This window comes from Apodemus sylvaticus, chromosome 10 (assembly GCF_947179515.1).
Source record: "Apodemus sylvaticus chromosome 10, mApoSyl1.1, whole genome shotgun sequence".
Lineage (NCBI taxonomy): Eukaryota > Metazoa > Chordata > Mammalia > Rodentia > Muridae > Apodemus > Apodemus sylvaticus.
This window is the reverse complement of record NC_067481.1, coordinates 105,301,614-105,315,054: the sequence shown is the minus strand read 5'-3', so window position 1 is coordinate 105,315,054 and position 13,441 is coordinate 105,301,614. Positions and strand designations below refer to the sequence as shown.

Genomic DNA, 13,441 nt, shown 5'->3' with positions numbered 1-13,441 from the left:
AATATGTGAATGGATCGCTCCCTGGGTCTAGTACAATATGGGAAGTCTGGGTGCAGACAGGACCAGCAATGGGTTGTAGCAGCTGTGGTATGGGGTGGGGTGTCTGAGATCCTGATATGTTCACAAAGTTCTCTCATAGGAGATGTCTGACTGCCCCCTTGCCACCCACCCCTCCGTACACATATACATAAACACTTTTTCTGGGCTCTCGTAAAGTGAAGTACTTGTAGTCAGCCCCTGGCATGGAGGCAATCCCACACATGCTCCCTTGGGACCAAGGCCTCTGGAGGCTTCCTCTGGGATCCCTGCCCTCCCCACTTAATCTGAAGCCAGATGCTAGCTGAAAGTCTCCCACACGGAAGTCACCATCACCAAAAGTAATCTTCGAGGGGTATGTGGACAAGTGTTCTCCCTGGATTGTTTTATATATATATCTTATAGGCACTGCCAGGCAATTCTAGCTGCATAAAGAGACAATTTTTTTGTACAATGAGGCTAAATTTAAAAAATAAACAAGTGCATCAGTTCCTACTGAGTGGACAACAGAACACACAGTCCTCAGTCATAGCTGCACAGGGAGACAACACCAACCCTGTATTAAGCACCATTTTTTTCTTTCCTGGTCTACAGTTCTCTCTTCAACACCTAACTCCATCTTAGTCATCTCCGGTTTCCCCATTTGCTAGGCCGGTCTCGTTCTTATCCTTAAAGTCTCTATTTTGTTTGCTTTATACTGTATATGACTCAACATGGGATGAGAATAAGTATAATCACAATCCATGTGTTTCTTCTTAGGAGGTGTAGGCTTTTATTTTGTTTGCATTTCGCTGTGATTACTGATAAAGAGTGTCACCAAAGACATTTGAAGTCTCCCAAGCTAAGACACTGACTTCCCCTTGGTTCTGGCCTCTGACCTCTGCCTGGTGATCCCAGGCCCAAGTTGCACATGCTATGAGCTTACTTCCCCTGGCTCCACCCTGCTTGGCTGGCGTGGTGGGAACACTGTTTCCCAGGACTCCCCAAGGTCACAGAGCCAAGTTCCAGTGCTGAGTGTGATGGACAAGCCAGCATATCACAGTAGTCCCTTTTCAGTCCTTTCCTGTCCCTGAACACCATTAGGATTCTGGAGCAAGAGAAGAGCTCGAGAAAATACAGTTCACTGCTAGTTACACAATTTGTCAAGTAGCTCAATAACTTTTTGCTTTTGCAATGCTGGAGATAGAACCTAGAACCTTGTACATATTGGGCAAGTACTCTGCCACTGAGCCACACCCTTAGCCATCATAGGGACTTTCCAAGGCATGCCAACATGGTAGACAGTTAAGTATAGGATTGCTCCAGGTTAAAATGGGTAAATACCAACTTTCTGTCCACATGGTTACTGGGGTACTACAGAGCCCCTTCCTAGAATTCTAGAACCTTAAAAAAAAAAGATGACAACAACAACATCACAATACCTAAAATCTGCTTGTTTTTCCTAAATGTGGCTACCAACTCTGAGAAAGAGTCACCAGGATGCTCTGGTGACCCAGGAGCTAATGAGTGGCCAGAGATTCTGCTAATGGCAATTCAAGGGCTCCAGCTGAACTTCAATTATACTTTGAGTGACTCCCAGCCCCACCAGCCAGGCCTCTGTTTAAATGAGAATGGCATGTTGAAGTGATTAGCACTTTTAAAACATGTAAATTGTGTGTATGGGGGGCATGTGCCTGAGAGGTGTGCAGAGGGAAGAAGAGGATGTCGGGGGTCATGCTCTGTCACTTTGCACCTTAATAATTTGATGCACTGTCTCTTACTGACTCACTGACAGTCTCTTATTATAAGGCAACCAGTGACCTCTATCCATCCTCTTGTCTGGGCCCCCAGAGCAGGAGAAGTACAGGCATTTGCAAAAGCACCTCTGGCTTTTTGCTTGACTATTGGGGATTTGAACTCATGTTCTCAGAATTATGCAACAAGCACCTTTACCTGCTGAGCTGGCTTCCCAGTCCCAATGGGCTCATTTAACAACTGCTGTGTCTTCTGATAAGGTCCTTGGAGGCCGGCAGCTTTTACTAGGTACTGAGGCTGTACAGGACTTGTGGGGGCTTGAGTGTTAACTGTCCCTCCATGGTCTTGGGCATTTGAATCCTTAGTCCCCCATTGATGGCACTGTGGGTGGGACTAGGCAGGATGGCCTGACTGGGGAAGTGTGCCAATGGGGACAGGCTTTGAGGATTAAAAAGCCAGGTGCCACTCCTAGTTTACTCTCTGCTTGCTGCTTGGGGTTCAAGATAAGAACTCTTAGCTGTTCCTGCTGCCACGCCTGCCTGCTGTGACATGTCCCCAACTGCAATGGCAATGGATTTTTATCCTTCTGGAATCTCAACAATAGAGAAAAGTGTCAAAGAGTGCCTCTATCACACTGCCTTGTGAGCAAAAAGAACAAAACAAAATAAAACAAAACAAACAAATTTGACTTTTTTTTTTTTTTTTTGAGACAGAGGTTCACTATGTAGTCTAGATTGGCTGAGCTCACCCTGCTTTGGCCTCTTTGGTATTGAGATTGCAGGTGTGCGCCACCACACCTGGCTAAACCTGCTTATTTTTACAATACACATGGAGGGGAGAAGGGAGAGGAGATAATTCAGCAAAAAGGCCGAGGGATAAGAGGGAGAGAAGGCATATGGAAGCAAAGGACTTTCCTGTGTAGTCTTCAGTGTTAAACTATGTATTTTAACAAGGAACTTCTGTGTATGCAGGCTTGGGTTGGATGTGATCAGGATACATGGTACACATTTATTAAATTATAAAACATATATTTGTATTGTATCAACAAGAACACTAAACTGAACAAAAAGGGGAAAGGTCAAAGCATGTGCCACAAAGGAGTGCCACAGCTACCCCGAGGGCGGGAAGGGAGTGGGCCCGCCCGAGGGCCATGTGGACAAGCAGCGCTCCAGATACCGGAGGTGTGGGACAGATGAAAGACTGGCTAGGGTGGCAGATGGAGAAGTACTGCAAACAAATGCTCCACTGACTATTTACAGAACGCTACATCATTGAGCAAGGCAACTCTAAAGCTGTTCTGGCTTGTTACAGCCTCAGAGACTAACTGTGTTGGAGAGAAGACAGAGGGGTTCACTGTAGACAAAACATACCAGGGAAGCCAAGAAATGTGGAAACAGGCTAAGACTGAGTCGGTACAAACTTTACACTCTTTAAAACATGTATACATATTTGTATGTGTGCATATGTGTGTGTATAAAAATAAGGATGCATATCGTTCTAGCTCTGCCCACTGAAAAGACAAAAGCCATCTAGGAAGAATAAGAGTGGCCAGGGTCCAGCTCCGAGTCATACGAACTCTTTGCCACTTTTCAGAGAACAACAAACATCAGGGACTGGCTGAGACGTGAGCTGCACATGGAATAAGTATGTTCTTATGTTAGAGACTGATCTAAACGACAATAGGATCCTAACACACCACAGCCATCTTGAAGGATTCCCAAGGGTCAACTCTGGGACAATTTGAGCACCAGAATAATTAAATATAGTAATGGAATATAGGCCATTAAGAAACGGAATCCATGCTGATAGGAGATAAATCACTGGCTGGGAAGAAGGGATCTTATTACAGCGAATGGCAGTGACCTGCTCCAGAAAGCCGCAGCGTTGTAACAATCACGGCAGACACTGGACCAGGTGAGAACTAGCAACAAGTGCTCACTCTAGGGGAACGCTAAAGACGTACATGGCCTACAAGTGTCTTACCAGGAGATATGCAGAACTTGTAATTCTACAGTGGAGATGCAGGCCAGCTCTTAATCAAGTGACCAAAATAAATACCACTTGAGAAAGAAAGGTGAATGTGACACCCTTAAAGGACATGGCATCACCTAATCTATATCAGCCAAGAAGGCAGACCCTTAAGCAGCCAGAGACCAAATGAGGACCACTGAAGTCACTAGCGGTCGAAGCAGATCTTCAGTCTTTAGAAACATCAACATGAAGGGTGCCCGTCATCACAGTGTCAATACGGGAGACTCATGAAAGAAGACCAAGAGTCTGCAGCCACCCCCCCCCCCCCCGCAAAAATTCTCTCTCTCTCTCAAAAAAAAAGGAAGTACGTATTAAAAATGTGCAATAAAGGACATTTTATTTAGGCCAACAGAGATAACAGGGATACAGATGGGAAAGAGTGTAGTATTTTGGTTTCTTTCTTTCTTTCTTTTTTTTTTAGATTTATTTATTTATTCTATGTACACTATAGCTGTCTTTAGACGCACCAAAAGAGGGCACTAGATTTCTTTACAGGTGGTTGTGAGCCACTATGTGGTTGCTGGGATTTGAACTCAGGACCTTCATTAGAACAGTCAGTGCTCTTAACCAATGAGCCATCTCTCCAGTCTGCATTTTGGTTTCTTTAAGAACTCAGTTATGCTATGTGAACATGTTTTTGTTTTAATCCCAGTGGTGAGATATGGGATTCCTTCAGTTTATCCATAGCCATTATCTATGACTGTCATACTCTAGGAGGGCTGCGATTTCGCCAGCTGCAGATATGGGATTCTAGAGAGGGTATAAATGGGAGAGCCCCGGAGAGCCTGGGGCAGCTGCCGCTTGTCCCTGCTATTGCATTTGCTGGGATGGGTTTCTGGACATTCTGCAGACAAGATTGGACTTGCCCCTAGGAACCCAACACACCTAATCAGCACGAAGTAGTCTAAAGAGGTATATGCCCCTCTTTTCCCTCTAGCCTTCTTTTTCTCCTACCTAGTGTTGGGGGGTTGGAAGGGGATATAAGAATCCAATAAAAATAGCTTAAAAAATCTGCCAACCAAAGAGCTACAAACTGATGGTGATGGCTTTAAGAACTCCTTGTTCTTAGCAAAAAACCAGAGACCCTGGAAGGAAAAGAACATAAGATATGACTTATCCTTCCAACAACTGTGCATGTGTGCATGCATGTGTGTGTATGTGTGCGCACGCATGTGTGTGTGTGTATGTGTGTATGTGTGTATTGGGCAAATGAGTGGGAGGACAGGGCAGGTGGGAAGAATACAAATAAAATGCAAATGGTAGAAAACAGCAAACTAGGAAACTAGGTAAAGGGCAAATGAGTAGTAGTCTTTATATTATTGTTTCACAATTTTTCTTAAATTTGAAATTATTTTTAAGTAACATATCTGAAAAATTACTACTATAAACTCAAAACCAGTGTTAAATGCAACATCTCTATAAAGATATACACAATAAACAAGGAGATCTATTAACGTGCATTTTAAAGGGGAACTCAGTAAGTGCCTGAGATGTCTCAAAGGCCTTGCACACAGGGTCAGCTCTGCGCAGCTACTGCTACCATCTCCACTGTCATCTTCATCTCCTAGGGACCATGTAAGTGATGACAGTGCGGGGAGAACCGTGAAGGTCAGGACACAAAGACATTGATTTCCTGATGTGACAACTCTGGCCATATCCTGGAGTTCCCCCAGCCTCTGACAGCACTAACTCCCTGACTCCCCTAGGAGGAGTCATATCTGGTAGATGAAGAGCTCTTTGGGGAAACAGCAGGCACCACATCCTAGCAGTCTTTGATTTCACAATTCAAGGATTTCTTCAATCTGTATCTCTACTCTAGAAACCACAGTCATATAGACAATGGAGAGGGAAGGAGAAAGGCAGGCCTTTATAGGAAGGTCAAGGGAAGGAGAAAGACAGGCTGCTGGTTACCTAGGTAACCACAGAGGGTTGTGATTGGCTAACTCTGGAACACTGTTTCAAGGTGAAATTGGCCAGGGCAATAACAGGGGCTGGCAGTACTCTGTCTCCTCCTTTGCTTATTGGCATCTCTCCTGAACACAGTGGCTTTCTGGGTATATGACTTTTAGAGGATCTGCCCTAACTGACCTCTACACTTTTCTTGTTAAGTCTGTATGAAAGGCACAGGCAAAAAAATCTCCCCACTACGTGGGGAGATGGGGAGGGAAGGGAAGCTACCAAGTCTCTTTCCCACTGGTCCACAGGCTTACACTCAGAAATGAGCCCTGGTGGGCTGGGGAGATGGCTCGTGGGTAAAACAGTCATCATGCAAGTGTGAGGACCCGAGTTTGAATCCCTCAGTTTTGCAAGATGCAAAGCATTCTGGAGATAGTAATAGATATACAAGACAGGCACCCTTAACACTGCTGGCTAACACACTTCAAAGAGCATGTAAAGTCAGATGCAACAGCATATTCTGCAATCCCCATGCTCCCATCATAAAATAAGGCAGACACAGGAAAATCCCCAGCAAGCCAGCCTGCCCAGTATACACAGCTGCAAAGCACAGCAGCCTGTCTCCCAAAGTGGAGGGTGAGGACAGGCACTAACCTTGTCCTCTCATCTCAACATTCTCAACATGTATGTTGTGGTCTATATTCACAGACATGAACACAGATACATACCAGAAACAGAGAAAAGAAGAAAGGTCTAGAGAAACTGTTGACAGTATAGGCCCAGAGTGTACCTCTATGCCTCTGCCCTCCATCTTGATCTAGGCTGCTAATGTGTCACAAGCAAAATGCTACAACAAGAGAAATCTTACTGTAACAGCCTCAGGTTGAGCATCCGAAAGACCCTCCACAGGTGAACATGTGCTGTAGAGTTTCAACTTACCCAGAACTACAAAGTGGCTCAAGACAAAAGTAGGACTCATGTTTCAATATCCCAAAGAAAGTTAAGAATGAGGCCAGGTTCCAGTCATTCCTGCAGACTTTTAAAGGACAAAGCTGAGGATCAAGGCCCCGGGGACCCTTCAATCCAACTGACTGGGCTGTCAGTCTTGCCTTTTGCCACTATTACAGGCCCATGTGGGATTCCAGGAAGAGAGCTGGAAAGGCTGGGTTAGCCAAATAATTCCTAGTTGTTTCTTAGGCAAACCAGCAGCCCAGCTCTGCTGTTCCCAGGAGGTGGGAGGGCTACTCCATCTTTCTGCCAGGTCTCATTGTTAAGTTACTGCTCTAAGCAAGTCCAGAAGCAGATGGATATCCCTTCAAAGAAGGGCCAGCTATGTGCAGGGCTGTCTGGCTTCTTGGGCAGAGCTTCTTCAGCTGAGAGGCAATGGCATCCTTTGTCTTTCTTCTAATAGTCCATTTCTGCAGAAACTGAAGGCTGTAACCTTGTGGCCTTGGAACAAGTCACCCAGGACTTGAGAACTGAGGGACAGCAAATTTCTTTGTAAGCTGGAGATGGGTAAAGTGGGTCAGAAGCACACATTCATTTCATATGTCTGGACTTATAAACACTGAGGAAGTTGTGAATTCTGAGTGCTACTTTATAAAAACACAACAAAACAAAGCAAAATCCTAATCATTTTACATTCACATCAAGCTGTGGCAAACTGTTCCTCTTCAGATGCCCTTTTTACTCTTCTTTTTTACCCGACCTTTCTATGTGGAGACTTCTTTGTCACCAGAACAGGGGCAGCAGACATGGGGGGTGGGCAGGGTGCCAACACCTCTTAATTAGGAGGCACTTATGTCTGTCACGAGCACACTGTTAATCATCCCCTCGATGCAGGCTCAATAAAAGGAGCTTGGAGGAGGAGTGACAGGAGGAAGAGGCAGGTGCCTGGCTGCCTCAGCACAGCAGGGAGAAGGGGAAAGCTGGGACCCAGCCAGCACGCTCATCAGAGCTTAGGAAAAAGCCACGGCTGTCCCACGGCCCACACCTGGCAATGGGCCCCTGCATAACTCTGTAGGAATGAATCCTGGTTTGCAATAAGAAGGAGGGAATGGACACTAAGGGTCAGGGTCTCACAGCTATCACTTTTGCCAACACAGATGCAGGATGAGGAGGAAACATTCACTAACAGCACCTTCAAATCTAAGTCTACAAGACGACATAGATATTTTGGAAAGCTTTAGAATGTAAGCAGACTTGCGAGGCCTGTGGATGCTTACGTCTTTATGGTGCGCTGAGAGGGAAGGTGACAACCCATCATGCTTTGGAATGATTAGTGTGTTTGAGAAATTACAAGGGCGACAAAATGGCCACAGGGGTCACTGGGAGCCACACCTGGCTGACCTATGAAGTCTATGTCATCTGCTTAAGCTAGTCTCTGAGGAAACCCCAGGGTCCTGTTTGGCACAATCTGTCTGTGTAGCTTGGGAAACTCACAGTGGGAGGAGGGTAGTAGTGCCCCTGTGCAGGGGCAGGTCTCAGTAGCAGAAGCCACGCTCCAAGCCCAGCACCCTAAGTGATGTAGCAGTCTCAACAAGCTGATCTACAGCCCCTTTGTGCCAGGACCGAGCCATCTGGCTGACAATTAGGTTAGGGTCTGGGGCCAAGCCTGCCCTGTCCATATCACTGTTAGTCATAGCTGTGGCTTTCTGAAAAGTATCTCTCAAGGCCTGGAGCAAAAGCAGGAACATCTTTCAAAGATGACTTGACTAGAACACATTGTGCAAAACAAGACACAGACATCCATCTACCCATCCTGCCCCATGCCACTGCACCATGGCTAGACCTTCTTCCCAGCTAGTGAAATCTGTAACACAACTGAAAATAAGTGAGTGTGACTTACCTCATGTTTGTCCCTTAACCTTACTGCCAAACTAACACTTACAAACAAAGGCTTCCAGAACTCAAATGAATGCATATACCAAGTAAAGCAAAAAGCACAATGTCCACAAATAAAAGCAGTCTAGAGACCTTGGCCTTAGGAAGAGTTGGCCACCAGGAGGCATTCTGGCTAGATTTACCGACATGTAACTGTGGTGTTCACTGACACTTGCCAGGATAATCATTCATCCATGGGCCGACAGGCTGGGATGTGATGGTGTGTGCAGGTAGACCTGTGCACAGCTCTCAAAAGCAAACAAGCCTCTAGTCCAGTGGCTCTCAGCCTTGGGTTATGACCCCTTTGGTTATGATCCTTTCACAGGGGTCACAGACACGCAGTTATTTACATTAGGATTCATAACAAGAAGCACAATTACAGTTTTGAAGTAGCAATGACAATGAGGAACTGTAGTAAAGGGTTGCAGCATCAGCACTGACTAGAGCTGTGGTTCATGCAAAGCTCTGTGTGACTGTGTCAGGCACTTAGAACTGTGGCGCTCAGCCCAGGCCCCTAAGGCTGGACTAGTCCTGCCTGGGGTGCTTCAAAGAAGTTGCATTTATCCAAGGAGGTGAGGGATTTCCCTTCCAACCAGTACACTCTGACCCCAGGACTAGCAAGCAGAGTCCCATTACACCATAGTCACGCAAGCCTAGGGCTTCAGAGAGGCTCTGAGTGGAAAGAACCTGGTCTCTGACACAAGCAACTGGCTACTTGAAGTGTTTTGAACCCCAGACCAAATGTTCTTCAGAGGGTGTTAGCATCTACACAAGACAGGGAGAGGTGCTGAAGGTGGATAATTCTGCGAGGGTGAGAGCAGAAGGCAGGTTTCTGTTCACTGAGCGCATAGACACCATACAATTGTGCCTCACTCTGAACAGATGGGACCTGTAAAACCCAACTACAGAACCTGGAGAGAGGCTGTATTTAATCAAGTGACTGCAGAAATCCATCAGGTATCAAAGACATATTGTCTTACCAAACCTGGGCCCTGTTTCCTTCCCACAGTGGACTGAATACAAATCGTACCCCAAGTTAGCAGGAATAGGAACAGCAGCCATAATGGTGAATGGTGGTGGTAACAGTAGCGGCAGCAGCAGGTGCTACCACATTTCCTAAGGGCCTGGAGCTGTTGTGAGGTGGCCAGGTGACTGTGTGATTTAACTCTGGTAATGCACTATACAGTGGCTGATGTGAGACTAACTTTCTACAGATAGGAAACCTTACTCCAGGTCACACAAGGTAGGACTTGCACTGGATCTGCTGTGACAGAGCCCACACTACCTCTGAATGGCTGGGCTGTCCAGAATGAGGTACACTGGTGGGTGCTGAGATGAGCAGAGGCACCCAGGGGGCACTGGAGGAGCAGGAGAAGCCAGGACACAAGCCTGGCTGGCTGCAGGGTGGCGTGGGGGAGGGGCCATTGGTTCCTGGGGGTCACTCACCTTCGCGCTCCCCACTTGTCTTCATGCTTTCTGAACCACCCTCTGTACCTTTAGTCTTCTCAGCGTCTTCCGGGGCATCTTCAGCAGACCCTCTCTCCTCGTCCTCCTCCTCCCCAACGTTTTTGTAGTTGGGTCTCTTTTGCATCCGCTTCTTGCCCTTGTGCTTGTTCATCTCGAGGGAGCGCTCGAGTGTCTCAGTGGGCTTAATGAAGCACCGGATGCTGGGCTTGGCCTATGCGAGTCCGAGAAAAGCAATGAATGAGTCAGGATGCTAGAATCTCAATGGATGCCACGAGCTGCCAGAGGTCCTGCCTTAGCAAGTTACTTCTAAAACAACCAACACTACTCCTGAGTTGGTGGCAAGACTATTACCAACACTCACTCTCCCCTTCACTAGCAAATGGCTAAAACATTAACTACCATTTATGGCTTGCTATTCTAGGCCTGGTGGGGAAGGGCTATAACTCAGGCTGCTCGAGAGGCCAAGACAGAATGATCTCAAGTTCAAGGTCAGCTTGGGCTACAGTGTAGTTCCAGAACAATCTGAACAATTAGTGAGTGAGATTCTATCTCAAGAAGAAAAGAAGGCCTGGACTGGTGGTAGAGTATTTGCCTGGTATAGATGAGGCCCTAGGTCCTCTCCTCAGTACCACATTTGAGAACATGTATGTACACATTTGCATAAAAATGCTGCCTTTTACCATGCCAGCTATATGCACTCTAATATCAGCTTGCCAACACAGCAATAACTCTGGTATGCTCTGCCTATGCCTGAGAGCTCAGACTGTAGCACCTCACTCAAAGTCTCCAGCAACCCCAAGAGCACTGTTGTCCTCATTATACAGACGAGGAAGCAGTTTAGAAATAAAGAATAACTTGCCCAAGGTCACCAAGACAGGAGGTAGCAGAGCCTCAAATCTATACACTCCTTGTAAAGCTGGAGTCACAGCACCAGTAAACTGGTATTGCTATTAACATTTTTTGAGGGGGCAGAATTGGGACAGGTTTCAAATGGACCAAACTTGTTATGTAGGGGATCTTTCTGTCTCTGCTGCCTAAGCATAGGATTACAGGCTTGTATCATTATGGCCATCTTATTAACTGTTACTTACAGTCAGTAAAATACTACATGGCTAAAGAACCACAATAGCAGCATGTCTTGCGATTACAGAAGCAAGTAACAGACAGAAGGTGCAAAGGGGCCCAGATGTGGTCATGTGCCAGCACTCCTTGTAGGGGAACTTACTAAGTGTCAGTATGGTGGTTTGAATATGCTTGGACCAGGGGAAATGGCACTATTAAGAGGTGTGACCTTGTTAGAAGAAGTATGTCACTGTGTAGGTGGGCTTTGAGGACTCTGATATTAAGACTTTGCCCAGTATGGAATGAGAGCCTCCCTGTGGAAGCCAGTCTCCTTCTGGTTGCCTTCAGGTCAAGAGGTAGAACTCTCAGCTCCTCCAGCATCATGTCTACCTGTATGTTGCCATGCTTCCTACCATGATGATACTGGACTGAACCTCTGAAACTGAAAGCCAGCCCCATTAAATGTTGTCCTTTTAAAGAGTTGCCTTGGTCATGGTGTCTCTTCACAGCAATGAAACCCTAAGACAGTCAGCAATGAGCCAAAGCCAAAATGTTTTCTCTCAGGAAGGCAGAGGTCTCCAAGAACAAGAAAGGCCCCAGGCACCAGTGCTCATGTCCTGTACTCCCATAAACTCCTCCTAACCATGCTATGCAGAAACTATGGATTCATTCTACAGGTGAGAAAACCGAGGCTTGAAGGGTTGAATTTGTTCAATTGCCTAGGCTGTGGAACTGCAGGCGCTCTGTCAGCACCAAAGTCCCAGCTCTTTGACAAACAGCAATGCCCTACTTGGAAGCCACCTCAGTTTTACATTTAGAGCTCTTTAAAAAAAAATTACACATATGTATAATCTGGAGATGGTGGCACATATAGAAATGCCAGCACTTGGGAGATAGAGGCAGAAGGACCAGAAGTTCGAGTTATTCTCAGTCACAATCCAAGTTCAAGGCCAGCCTGATCTACACAAGAGACCCTTTCTCAGAAAAGGTGGAGGAATGGGGCACATGAGTGGAGCTGAGCCCATGGGTACACACTTGGGGAGACTGAGGCATGAACATCACGTGGACAAAGCAACTTAAAGCCAGCCTGGGTAGAACAAGATTCTATCTCAGGGGGAAAGTAGTATATCCATGCAAACAAATTCATCTAAAAAATGAGAAAAGACAAAAGAAAATGGATTTGTCTGGGTCAAGATTTTGATTGAAGTGTTTATCTTTCCAGACTCTAAATGTTCAGACATCAATTTGTCATTTAAAGGAAGATTTAGAATCAACTTTTCCATTATCTTGGTATAGATTATTTATCTTACAAATTTATCCCAAGAGCCACCAAGTATATTCTGGAGGGGCAGGGACACTGTACCTTGCCAATAAGTGGAATGCGCACAAGGAAAACAAATTAATTTCAATAATGTCTGAAACAAAACCCATTTGAGAGCTAAATTAGCATCCAAATCCAAACATTCATTTTTATTTGCCCATTTTGTATTATTCAGCCACAAAAAGGACAGATAAATTGAAATATGATTCTACTGTCCAGGAAACCCAGATAAGACACTGCCAAGTTGGAGGGTAGGCACCCTGAGCATTACTGCTTGATGATGACGTCCACCAGAGCTCAAGCAGGGTGCACTGTGATCAGGTCCAGTCCTGGGCTTGCACTCGTCTGAAGAGGGTCCCACAATGAAGCACCTTGCTTCCACCCATCACCACCTATTTACAGTGAGTTTTAGAGCATGTCACACAGTGAGAGGGCTACCAGACACAGGTGCAGACAATGAAACCAAACATTCACCAAACACCTGTGTGCTAGAAGTTAAGGACAGAGATCCACATGAAAGGCTGTGACAAGTCTTCCCTAAACTCAAAGTAGCTTTAATATTCACAACTGCCTGGGGCTGCCAGAGGCCTGAAGGCCAGTACAACTGCTTCATCTTTTTGCCTGAAATGCATGCAGAGAAATCTGGACTTCGAGAACCAAATGAGATCATGGATATACAGTTCCCTCAGATTTGGACGTGTGGTTCACTGGTAGAACCCCTGCCCAGGCACTACATGAGCGCTCTTAGCTCGCTCGCCATGGGGAAGGAAGGAAGGGGAAGGAATGAAGGCAGGCAAGCAGAGGGAAGCTCCTTTGAGTAGGAACAGTTCACACAGAGCAGCAGCCTCCCTTCCCTTCCTAGCCACAAAAGAAACAGAGAGGAAAATCAACTGCAGGAATTAATGCAAGACGGGGTGGGGGATGGGGGTGGTAGGGATCGAGGGTGGGGCTCACTGTGGGAAATCCCAAAAACAAAACACAAAAGTTTGTTTTAAAGGATGCATTTAGATG

The 13,441-nt window shown here is 46.1% G+C and overlaps 1 protein-coding gene across 7 annotated transcripts in view; it reads right to left on the bottom strand.

The window, feature by feature from the left end:
• The window catches only part of Clec16a (C-type lectin domain containing 16A), a 189,224-nt gene that overhangs the window by 126,131 nt on the left and 49,652 nt on the right, over positions 1-13,441 (bottom strand). For 5 of the 7 annotated variants that reach the window (XM_052194096.1, XM_052194095.1, XM_052194091.1 and 2 more), the window contains one exon: positions 10,027-10,258. In XM_052194096.1, the coding sequence (XP_052050056.1) occupies positions 10,027-10,258 (232 nt within the window). The remainder of the gene's footprint in view (positions 1-10,026; positions 10,259-13,441) is intronic. The other 2 variants (XM_052194093.1, XM_052194094.1) reach the window with 1 other exon arrangement.